Source organism: Parasteatoda tepidariorum, chromosome 3 (genome assembly GCF_043381705.1).
Source record: "Parasteatoda tepidariorum isolate YZ-2023 chromosome 3, CAS_Ptep_4.0, whole genome shotgun sequence".
Taxonomy (NCBI): Eukaryota; Metazoa; Arthropoda; class Arachnida; order Araneae; family Theridiidae; genus Parasteatoda; species Parasteatoda tepidariorum.
This window is the reverse complement of record NC_092206.1, coordinates 71688401-71701831: the sequence shown is the minus strand read 5'-3', so window position 1 is coordinate 71701831 and position 13431 is coordinate 71688401. Positions and strand designations below refer to the sequence as shown.

General features: G+C 28.5%; 1 protein-coding gene across 1 annotated transcript in view; it reads left to right on the top strand.

The window, feature by feature from the left end:
• The window catches only part of LOC107449160 (proto-oncogene tyrosine-protein kinase receptor Ret), a 163300-nt gene that overhangs the window by 43716 nt on the left and 106153 nt on the right, over window positions 1-13431 (top strand). Inside the window, exon 2 of the mRNA XM_043049729.2 lies at window positions 9501-9791. Coding sequence (XP_042905663.2) covers window positions 9501-9791 — 291 coding nt within the window. The remainder of the gene's footprint in view (window positions 1-9500; window positions 9792-13431) is intronic.

The window sequence follows — 13431 nt, the reverse complement described above, 5'->3', positions numbered from 1 at the left end:
ATTAATTCTGTAAATTACGGTTATATATATATGTTCCTAAATATTACAATAATAGCACTCGGGCCGTGGTGGCTCAGGAGATAAAGCTCTCTCCTCCTAATGAGGTGAACCGAGATCGAAACCCAGCAACTTCTGGTCGATTCTAGTTCCGTACCCAGCTTCACTGACCACAGTGCTGACGTAAAATATCCTCAGTAGTAGACGGATCATGGTCCCCTCCCCATCAGGTAAAACGTGGGAGGTTTTCGTGTTTTTTTCTCTCTCCACATAACGCGAATGCGAATTAGTTCCATCAAAACGTCCTCCATAAAACAAGTTTGTCTCAGTGCTGAATCCAAGAGTTTCCTTGTCTTCAGGGTTGGGTTTAAAGCTACAAGGCTACGGAAATGAGCAGTGACAGTTAAAAACTGAGAATTGGGTCGGCTGGTAATAACTGGCGTCGGCTGCTCGACTCCAGTTATAAAATAAATTAAAATACTTGGCGCAACCAATCGACATACCAATGAATCAATACAGTAAATACCAACTGTAGGGTAAGCAATCAATATTCTATAAACCTAAAGCGATAGTTGGTGCAACCAACTAATACTCCAATATGAAATGAATACTCCAATATGTAATGCATACCTGCCAACTTTTGATCCCTTCCATTATGATTTTTCCCAGTGGTAGTAAAATGGAATTAAAATTTCAATTGTAAGTAAAAAAAAATACGTTGTATTTCAAGAAGCTTCAGCTGATACCATGTTAGCAACACATATTAACATATGTGCTTAGTTTTTTTAAGAATAGTGGTGATTAAAATAATTTAAAATATAAGTTTATGAAACAAAAAATTGTATATATTTACTACCACTTTAAATATAAAAACAAAATTTTACGCCAAATGCGTAGAAGTTGGCAGGTATGGTATAAATTTTAAGTCAGAAATTTAAGAAAGGTAATCGAAATTTAAAAGCAAATGTCGAATATGTAAAAATTGCTTGACTGAAAAGCTAATTATTGATTACTGTTCATAAAGCTGAAATGAATATTTTGTGTATTCAGCCATTCTGAAAATGCCTAAAACAAAGTACCTTAACATTCGGTGCAAAATTATTAAATGACTTTCTTTTTTCTTAAATTTTTTTTTCGTCTTTTAAGAAATCTCATTTTTATTAGACACATTTACTTTATCCTGAAATAAGAAAAAAATAAATGACATAATTTTACTTCAACTATTAACACTTTGCTTAGAAATTATAAAGATATCCAAAATGCAATAAGTTGTTGGTTTTGGATAAATTCTTAATTTACTCAGTAGAATCATAACTAAAAAAAAATTGTTCGAATTCCTTTTCTTATTCTAACTTTTTATTTCCGCAGCATGCAAATAATTACTTGCGAACACCCCGTTGTTTTCATTATTTTTAATCACGCTAAAGTGCGTGCCTTAACTATGCACTTCAGAAAATAATGAATCTTAATAAAGCTTGTTTCACTAGGTAGCTATTACGAAATTTTTGCCACATTTTTTACGAACTTAATGGAACAAAAAGTCTGCTACGCAATCATTAATCATCATCTCAAAAATGAATCAAGTAAAATATTTTTTGCTTTCTTTTGACTGCAAAAACGTCCATCCAAAAAATAAATTTGCAGAATTCAATCTTGTATACTTTCTTCAAAAAGTTTTTTTCTTCTTTAGATTACACTGAATTTTTTTAGAAAATATCTTACAAATGAATAAATAAAAACAATTTCCATTTCATAGTGATTAAATTGTACTGTGTAGTGATTAATCGTAATTGTATAGTGATTAAATATTTTTTATATAAATATTTAATATTACATCTCTTAAATTATGAACTGTAAAAACAATTCATGTAAGAAATACCGGCACTCGGGATGCCAGTACATTTTAACGTAAAATCCATTTCTACCGGAACATATAACGGACAAAAAAAACTGATACACAGTAATTTTTGAAGCTATATTTATTCAATTCTAGTGATTCAGTGATTTTACGTTAATTATTTCTATAAATTACGGTACGTCAAAATTTTTTTGTTTCGTAATTTGTACCTGTAAAAATAAATTCATTTCTACTGTAAAATATTTTATCGTAATTCTCACAGCAATATTAATTTAGTAAGAGTGATTAAGTGATTTTACAGTAATTATTACTGTAAAAATTACAGTATAATATTTTACGCTAGAAAGGGATTTTATGGTTAAATGGATTTTCCGGATGATGCAACCAAAGTGCTGGTGTTTTTTACCGTAATTTGATTCGGAAATTTTTACAGTTTAGAAATATGTATTGTTTTCACATTTAATATTTTATTTATGTTATAGATATTTTTACAATTGGTGATTCATTTAAAGTTTAATGATTGTTAGCATATAAACTAATTAACTACTTTTGGTCAGAAACGAATTTTAGGTTTTAGAAGATTGATTAACACATGGTGATTCAAAAGTTGCAGTAAGCATATGGATATGATTAATGTTCTAAAGTTTTTTCCCCTTACTTTTCTAAAACATATTATTTCCAGTGCATAATATTGTTATACTAAACCTTGGTGAATAAAATCATTCAATACACTGTTATCTCGCTCGCGAATAAATTGATAGTAAAATTAATTAGCTACTATTTTTTACTATAACTGTTGCCACTCCTTGATATATTATGATAGCTTAAATTTTTTTTTACCCACTTCGATGAATAAGTGCTTCTTTTTTCATCCTGAGAAAAACTAAATTTTAATTTTTTTCCTAATAATCCTTATATTTTAATATTTTTTGTGTTCTGTTTTTCTAAAACATTTTTTTTGAAGTCTGTAATTAATTTTAATATTTTTGTATATCAATGCTTTGAAATAAAATTATAAATATAATAATATAAACATAAAATTATAGATCTAAGCATTTAATGTTAACTTGTTCAATTAAAATAAAAGAGAATTTCTTCGCAATTTTGTACCATCAAGCAATAATTTAAATACAGAAAATAAATAAAAAATAAAATTTATAAATAAAACTCAAACTTTTTATATCTCTTTTTTGTTTAATGAGAATACTTGGAACACAAAATACAATAAATGAAAAAAAAAATTAAAAATACATATTTTTTTGGCAAATTTTTTTCAATTATGTGTGCAAAATTTTATCGTTATTTTCTTAAAAATTATTATGGATGAAAAAATTAAAAAAAAAAATTTGTCTTAAATAAAATCAAAAATCTAATCAATAAAATAATTAAAATTTAACAATTGCATCACAATGTGCTCTATAAATTTATTATTTTTCAATAAGGAATTTGTGCATTATTCCCTTAGATAGTATTATAATTTTATAATAGCTGCTGAACAGCCGACCCATTTTAGACTTCGCGGGAATCAGTATTAAATTCTGTATTTCGGTAATTCTTAACCCAACCCAGAGGACAAAGTAACTCTTGGATAAGGCCATCGTAACAAACTAACCTTCTTCAAAGACTTTTCTATTAAATAAACCCCCATATGCATTACACGGAGAGGAAAGCTAAGAAAACCTTTCTCTGTAAACTCAATAGACAGGGGATCCTAACCATGATTGGTCTACCACTGGCACTGCGGTCGCAAATTCAAATCGTCCTGCCATCGCCAGGATTCGAACCTGGACCTTCACACTGGGAGGACGAGCAATCGCATCTTCCCTTAGATAATTAGAAAGATAGGATTTAAAGTGAAAGGCACATTCTTATGAAATATTCCTTTTTCAAAGAGTGAATAATTTATTCTCGAATCATTTTGAAATGAAACAAATGTAAATATTGCATAAAAAATAAACATACAGTTTTCGAAAACCCTAGAGAAATATTTTAAGGGATTTCTGTTGAATCATTAATAAAATTTGAATATTTCTCAGTAAAATACGTCGCTCTCAGAGATTTATTAATTAAAGTTAATGAATGCTGGCCTGTGCCGCTGATTAATTATTTTAGTATACAGCATTAAAACGCGTGAATAAAATAACTAAACCACCTAAGATTTAAAAATATTTCGTTTAGATTATTTCACATATTGATTTTTACTTATTTCTTTTAGACTTTGAATTTTATTTCTGTTTTGTTGTTATGCTTCATAATTTTATTTTTGACTATTCCTATAGTAATTTCTGTGATGCATAGGATTTCTTCTACCACCGCAATTACTATTTAAAAAAATTCTTCTGTTAGGAAAATCCCAGTCCCTGAGCATATTTTTTGTTTAAACTTAACTTAACTTAACTTACCTTAACTTAACTTAACTTTAACTAAGTTAACTTAAGTTAACTTAGTAGGTTAAATTAAGTTAATTTAGTAGGTAAGTTAAGTTAAGTAGGTTAAACTTAAGATTTTTAACTTTCTGTAAGTAAAATATTAACTAAATTCCCACAACGAACACAGCAAATACATTTTTCACTGCATTATCTCTTAGTTTACAAAAAAATGTTATTTGAATCTCGGCGATGCCTTTTCAAATATCCCTCCTCTCCCTCTCGTCTTAATTTCATTTGTATTTTTGTTTAAAATAACTCTTCGAAATCTCCAAACGAATAAACATTCGTATAAAAATATAATAAATAGATCAGTGATTAAATCAGGCATATGTTTCCACTTTACAAAGCAGAAACCCGAAGATAAGTTATAAAATTATTTGAAGTTTGTTTTGTCAATTTCATCTCCATTTAATTTCGCTTGTATTTGATCAATCTATTTATTAAATTTAAGTTAAAAATTTTAAGTTATTAGCTATGCTGAAATGCAAATTTTTTCTTGAATAAGTGTCACCAAGCTTGATGCATTCGGTCGAAGAACATTTGTTGTCAATAAAAGGTTACTTCATTTCAAATTTTTTTTCTTAAACTGAAACTTTATCATTTGCGCTTTGAAAAGCTAAATTTAAAAGATTAAATCATAAAATTGGAACAAAAGATTGTTGTATTGAGTTATAGATGAGAATTTTTCTATAGAATTCTGTTTGTAATAACAATTTCTTTATTTTTCAACTATTATCTTAAACGTGATTTTTACAACTGTATTATTTATCGCTCATTTGGTGAAGTTTCAGCAATTCTCAAACAAGTATTTCTCAGCAATTCATATACTTTTTTCATTTTTGATAGAATTTAAAAATTTAAAACCTTTTGTTAAACTTTTACTTCAAGAAGTAAACTTTATGATTGATCAACGTTTTCAAGTTCACGGAGATTTACATATGTATTTTTTCATTTCAGATCGAATTTTGCGCAAACACACAAACCCTAAGTAGAATATATTGTTTGTAATTTTGTTATGATATAAAAAACTTTAAATAATAAAATATACATTATGGAATAGAAGAAGAAAATTAACGTTTCATAAAAGTGTTTTAAAACCAAAAATTTTAAAGTTTGAAGCCTTTTAGAAACTTTTAAGACATTTCCAGTACTAATTTACACGAAAAAATTAAGTAACAAAAAATTGAGTTTTGACATGAAATAAAAAATTTTTCATACATATATTAGAACAAAACTAAGAGTAACAATTCATTTTAATTTTAAAAAAAGTAATAAAACCTCTTAAGATAATCCTAAATTAATTAGAGTAATTAAAATCCTTTTTTAAAATTTTGAAAATTAAAAAATATTTCCTCTGCTAAGTTTTTTTAAAGTAAAGAAATATATTTAATTAATAAACAAAAAAAAAAACAAATGAATTGATTTTGTCTTATCGTTTTATAAAAATAAATGCTTTAATCAGTTTCATTAGAAAAAAATTATCTTTTAAACAATTAATAAAGGGGATTTGTTAAGATTTTCTTCAATTTCTTAATAAAAAAACGTTATTAACTGTTAAATTTTTTTTTCTAAAATTTCTTTTTCTAAATGTTATTCCAGTTAGTAAAGTTTTTAAATTTTATTTCATTAGCGTGAAATTTTTTTCATCTATCTTTGAAAGGCATTTTATTTTCCTGTGCGTCCATTTTTTCTTGCATAATTTATTTCCGTTGTTCTTAATTGCACCAATATATGTGTTACACTCGATTTGGGATTTTAAATCTTCTTGCTCTTGGTTTTAATCGCAAATGTAGTTCAGGTGAATATTTGAAGTCATTTAAGAACAAATTCTATAAAAACCAATGTCAATATTAAACTAATAGTATACATATAAAATTACGGTTAAGACCCAGTAAATAAATATGCAAAAGTATGCAGATTAGTTAAAATTATATTATAGCTAAATAATATTACTATGAGCAAAGAAATACTCCATACTTACCAATCCAGTACTTATGTTAATGTAGAGTGAGCCAAAAAAAATGAAAAATAAAATAACCACCTTGAATAAATATTGATTTAATGAACTAATGCTCTAGGAGTCATTCTTAATGATTCGAGGCCATGACCTCAAATATGTTAATTAATTAGTGCAGACAATATTTTAAGTCACGAAAGTAGACACAAAAACGTATTTTCTCTGAATAAACATACCTTTCTTTCGACCGAAGGATTTGAATTTCAGAATCCCAAAATGTAGGGGTTAGTTGCAAGCTGAGAAATGCTGTAAATTCACAAATTTTTTGACTATTATTTCATAAAATAATGAAAAATAATGAATGCTTATTAATTTTTTTTGCATTGTATTACTTTTTGTATAAACGAATGTCATAATTGTGTGCAAAAATTGTTTAATTCGCTTCAAATGTTCTTGAGATATAGCGAAATACGCAAAAAGGTAAAATTAACATTAAGGGGTCCTAACTTTGGATCGCCCTCTTGACTAAACTATATGGACCGTATTTCCTAGATTGAGGCTACTCCTAATATTTTAGGAGTCAGAAATCCGATCAAAAAAAGGTATGTTTCTTCATATAATGTCTGCTTTCTTAACTTAAAATACCGTCTGCAATAATTAATTAACATATTTGAGATCAACCAATCGAATCAATAAAAATGAGTCCTGGAAAGTGAAGATCTGATCATTAGGATCAAAAGCTATCCAGGGTGTAGTCCGTCTTTTATTTTTTCGTTGCACTGTACACTGTTAAAGTTTTTATTTAAGGCGGCAGCAGTCTTTCCATCCAATTAAGCATATAGTTTATGTCATGCTTATATTATAAAGCTAATAGTTAAGAAAGTTTATTTACCTTTACGGTTTTGAAGCCGTTTACAACTGGTACGGTAAGAAAACTGTGAATACTAAAATATACGGTTTTGTAACCATTTACATCTAGAATGGTTTCTAAACCGTAAAAAGTAAATTTTACAGGACATTGGAGCTGTGTGATTCTGAGTCATTTTTGCGTGAATGTTAGTTTTGTATTCTAATAGTCTAATGTCGCCAATTGAAGAGTGCAGGGCACAGGAAAAAATTCATCTATAGAAGGAATGAGAGAAATATTGCGGTGCCAACGCTGGGATTCGAATTGCTGTTCAGTCGGTCATGAGATTGACACATTAACCCCTCGGCTACAGTATGTACCCAGCTTGGCGGAACTAAATGGCTTCATAAGATGGGCTTAGTTAGTGCTGCTAGAATTCTGGTTGTTTAACCGTATTAGAAAAAGACAATCAATAAACGATTGCTTCTCTCTAAACAGTTTTAATATCACATTTCTTATAAATATTTGATTTTTCTGGTTGAATATTTCAAAATAGCAATTAAATAAATAGTTTTATAACAATTCTTTACTGAGAAATGTTTCATAGTGTACGAAAATCGCTCATCATGGATGACAATTTATTACCTGACTGATATGAAAATTGTATTTGATTGTGATTGACTTTAAAGCGTTGATTTTACTTTTTTGCTGTTAAGATTACTAAGCAAGTTTACTACATTTTGAATCAACAGTCTATAATATTGAGTTTGACCTAATACTTTTGCAAGCTAGTGTATGTATTTATAGAATACAAATATCTTTCAAAAAATATTAATTAAACTTCTTAATTAGCGGCTTTCTTTAATTGAAGGCTCAGTAGAAAATTAATTCAAAGAACATGATTATTAATTAAATATTGTATTAATTACTTCATGGCAAGTCACAGACAAAATCCAATTTAAAAGAACATGGTTTTTAATTAAATATTTGTCACAGAAATTTTATCAGAACCTAAATCAACTCAATTTCTCTGCCACCAACTGTGTAGTTAATTTATTAAAATGAAAATAAATATTATGGAATGGCTCCTAGAAGTGTTTTATTCCACAAAAATAACCTTATCATTAATCAAGAAATTAATTACCTTGGGTAGTATTTCAATAACGCAAATAATTTATTACATTTAATCAAAATTTTAATTAATACATTCTGATTAAATTATATAAATAAGAAGATTGACTGAGTTTTATCACAATTAAATTTTAAAGTAAATAATAGGGTTAGATATTTTTCTTAATTAACTGAATGAAGAAATATATTATCAGTTATTGCCTTTAAATCGATCAACGAGGTGTGTGTAAGCTTATACTACAATTATAATTCACACAGTAGTGCAACACGGTAGTCTAAATTGTTACTTACCACCTGTAGTTAGTTCGGAATGTCCATTAATTAGTAAACATATGCACTCAAACTAGTTAATTAAGTAATTAAATCAATAAATGATTAATCCGTTTATTAACAAATTACTCTGAGTGCTTACTTTATTTCAAATCACTAACCATTTTATGCAAATGAGCTATAGCGTAACATTGTTGCCACTTGATTGTTTTATGGTTCTTTCAAGCCTTACAACCTTTTTTTCATATATGATAGTTTGAATAAAGAGATCACACCTAAGCAAGCTGACCAAGTACATCCTGAAACGCTAATGATTTATGCCAATGATGCGTATTTTTTTTATCGGGTAGACAGGATGATGTGTCTTACCATAAAGTTGATTTCGTAAGGGATAAGTAACTGTGTTATGTCAACATTCCTATTCCTCAGATCTTATTTCTGAGCGTTTTGAGGAGCAAGTTGAAAAAGTCATCCAATATTTCAATCCAGAACCGTCGAATGTTTTTATTCAAATATGGTTTCAGTTATAATGATCCATTAGTGTTTCGTAGATTTTTCGACAGAAATAATGAAAGCTGTATGATAATTAAAAGGTTGATAACGAGAGAGGGTGGAAATACAAAGTAACTACTCAAAGCAATTAACTTGCGTAAGTTAGCTTAAACTATTATTTAGATTAACAACTAATTGAATCACCAAGTAAATGGATAACTAAGTAATCAATTAAATCATTAGCTATGAAATGCACTGTCTAGTATTCAGATTCATTCTGTTAAATTTTACATCCAGCAACATATAAAGCATTTTAAGTTTCTTTTAAAATTTTCAACTATTATGGATGGTAATAAATATCTTATCTTTTTGACCTTTTATGACAAGCCTGTATTTTCATTTTCAGATCTGTATGTTTTTTTATTTAAGAAATAAAACAAAATACACACTTTATTTAATAGATAGATCGTAATTCAATAAAGTATCACAGAACTAATTTAGCTTTTTTCACGATTTCAGGTCTTGTTTACGGATGGGATTTTCCAACGCGCCAAGCAAAAATATCTATACCACTCGATTTCCCTCTGCACGTGCCCTTCTACAGAGTTCTAGTAGTGCCGGACATTACGGAGCTTGCTGAAAGTCCTTCAGTAGAATTATCGATTTCAAAAATACGAACTCATGTTGGAAATGCTACTGATTTTCGAAACGTCCGGGTGAAGCCACTGGTGGAAATCGGTCTAAACAATGGATCGTTATGGTTGGTTCGAAAACCAGCTGATCTAAAACTGTTCGAAGATCCTCCTCAAGGTAGGTCTTACTTATGTTTCCTGTTTGTCAATTAGAATCATAAGCTCAGTATCAAAATGTACATTTCAGAAGTATTTCAAATCATAAACGTTTCAGTTAATTTGATTTCTATATGCATGCGTTCTCCTATTTTTCGTATACTACTTAAACATTGTAACACAATGATTAAACAGTTGATTAACTTTGTGAGAATGTTATCTTTGAAATATTTTATAATGGTACGGTAAAATGGATTTTATGAATGATGCACCCAAAGTGCCGGTACTTATACCGTAATGTGCTCCCTAGTTCGTTTACAGTGTAAGTATATTTTTTAAGTCATATTCTTTTAGCTGACGGATTACGACACGTTTAATAAGAAAAAGCACTTAGAAGAAAATCAAGAAAATTTGCTGATGGAGAGTAGTCGAAAGTTGCAGGAAAAATTAAAGAATTAAAGATAATTGTGATATTCGGTCGCAACTGTAACCTTTAATAGTGTTTCTTAGAGTCATGTTCTCTTTACTCATGGACGACAACCCTTATTAAGGCGAGCCAAAAACTGAAAAATTTGTTGATGGAAATGAATAAGAAGGCCGGCTGAATTAAACAGATTCCACCAATAAAAGTGAGCCGGAGACAAGGTTTTCGTTTAAAAAATTAAGATTTCTTTTGATGTTTGTTTATTATAATGTATGTTGTACACTTTTCGATTCAATTCAAATTCGTTTAACTTACATAAAAAGTTTAATCAAGTTATCAAGTCTTTAAACAAGTCGAAATTGTTAAAATAATATATTTTTTGCTTCTTAATTGCTTGTTAAATATGTAATCAATTACGTATTAAATAATTATAGATACACTGTAACTGTTCAAATTGTGGTAAAAAAAGAGGTACTTTAATTGCCGGTACCTTTTTAACTACTTGATGGTCCCAACAATAAATTTCCAAAATGCTATAATGGAATTTCTTGTTGTTAATGCAGAGACAAACCATCAGAACAAGTTGCTTTTTCTACGTTGATCCATCATAAATCAGTCCAAATTCCAACATTGTAGTGATGGTTATTCATGATAATTCTAACACTTGATATCAAAGGTGCTATGATGGAAACTCTTAATGGTCGAACCTGAATAAACAAGTTGTTCTTCTTTATGATGAATCATCATAAAGAAGTCCGAATTTATACATTGAAGTGATAGTAGTTCATGTTGGTATCAGCAATTGATTTCCAAGAAAGTATGAGGGAAATGCTTGATGGTACTAATAATAAACTTCCAAAATGCTATAATGGAACTTCTAGTTGGTAATGCAGAAACAAACCATCAGAACAAGTTGCTTTTTTTTACGTTGGTCCATCATAAATCAGTCTGAATTCCAACGTTGTAGTCATGACTATTCATGATAATTCTAACAATTGATATCAAAGGTGCTATGATGGAAACTCTTAATGGTTGAACATGAATAAATAAGTTGTTATTCTTATGTTGGACCATCTTAAATTTGTCGGAATTCGCACATTGGGGTGATGGCCACTTGTTGGTTACCATGAAAAAATATGTTTGTTCATCAATGGAAAAACATCAAGAGCTAAGAGGAACATTCCTGACGGAATTTTGCCTTTTAAATTAAAGGAGCATTTCCAGTAACAGAATTCCACGAACTATTTCCATTTTTCCATTAACAAAACCTTTTTTTTTCATTTTAATGGATTATGTTGAGAACAAAAACAAATTTGTTGATTCGTAATTTTCACAGTAATAATAATTTCCGTAAAACCACTGAATTATTCTGCTTGAATAAATATTAAAGTAAAATTTAAATTACGGGATAATATTTCGTGGTAAAATGGGATTTTGCGGATGATGCAGTATCTACATACAGTGTGGGAAAAGTAATGGTACTTCACACCGGAATTTTTGATAGCGTAACCAAAAAGTTACTTCTAACTAATCAGTCTGTAAATAACCAACTGTACAGTATTTGCCTTATTATGATCAAGTCTCATACACTGCTAGACATTTCATGTAAAAAAGTGGTAAAATAGCAATTTATTTAATTATTATTTTACCATATTCAAACAAAACATTCAAATAACCATAAAAAAGGTGATATTCAAACTGTTAAGATGAAGAAAAAAGGCTTATTGATTGTTTTTAAATACAAATTAACAACCAGAATTCTATCCATGCAAACTATGAAGCCTTATGCCTATGCCTTATGAAGCCACTTTGTTACGAGAAACTGCGATCATACTGTAGCTGAGAGGGTCAATCTCATGACCGGTGGAACAGAGGTTTGAATCCTAACGGTGGCACCACAATATTTCTTCCCAATACATGAAGTGTTTTAATTTTATTCTAATTTGTAAAAAAAATATTTAATTTTAACAAGAATTTTTAAAAGAGTTTTCGAACAATTAGCCGATACATGATTTAAGTTAGTTTGCTTGAAATTGGATTATTTTAACACACTTTTACTCTGCCAAGAAATATGCTATGCTCATTTTCCAAGGACACTACAGTTACCCGAAATTAAAAGTGTGAAATTAATTAAATTTGAGATATATTTCGAATTAAAATATGTCTTTGAAAGTTATAGCACGAAGAATAAAAATTACGTGACTATGGGGAATTTTATTACTCTAAAGGGATCGAAGTATTGTTTAAAAATGTTAGCATAACAAAAAATTAATTTTTGAAATTTCTTATTAGTAAAGAAATTCTGAAACCTCAGACATTTGCCAATAATTATTTACCATATTTTTCCTAAAATAATTAAACACAGCTTGCCGAATCTAATTTACATCTTTAGTAATATACTTCTCATCTTATTTAATAAAGTTTGATCCCTTTAATATATTTTATCATAAACACATAGGAATCAATATGAAAGCTTAAGAGAAAGTCCTTTAAATATGTTGTTATCTTTGGAACTTATGAAGTGCCTTTTATGTTAGAGCCTGATAAATTCTAAAAGATAAATAATGCAACCTTTCTCCCGCATATGCATTTTAAGTCTAAAATGGATGCATTCAAGTTCCCACAGATATATAGGAGCAATCAGTAACATGTGCTAGAACTTAAATGAGTAAAGTTTAGAAACAGCAATTTAAATAGTTTGTTTCTAAGAATCATACATCAATATCTCGAAACTATAATAGATTTTGCCTCATTTTTAATTTTGTTGTAAGTAAGAAAAGAAGTGCATAATTTTAAAGAATGCTTTGTAAAAAATATTGTCTTTTTAGAAAGGACAATGAGAAAGAGATCTAGAATTAAAAGAAAAAAGAAAAAGTGTATATATANACTATTTCATAAATTTTAGGTATTTAGTTCATGCAATTTCATACTTTGCAACAAAGCTTGAAGCTTTCAGAGATTTGAGAAATAGACAATAAGTTACGAAAGAGAACAAGTATTTTTGAACACCCTCTATACCAGAAAACCAAACAATTCACTTGTAACTTGGATCGATTTTTTTTTAACTTTTGGAATCCCTCGTAACTGTTGCTATCAATTATGTGTTTAAATTCATGAAAGACTGAAATTTTTTAATTTTTTTTCCTTATTATAGATTTTTCAATAATTATGGTTTTTAGTATAAAATCCTGTGTTATAAAATTGGAAGAAATTATATAAGCAAAATATATTGCCTTTG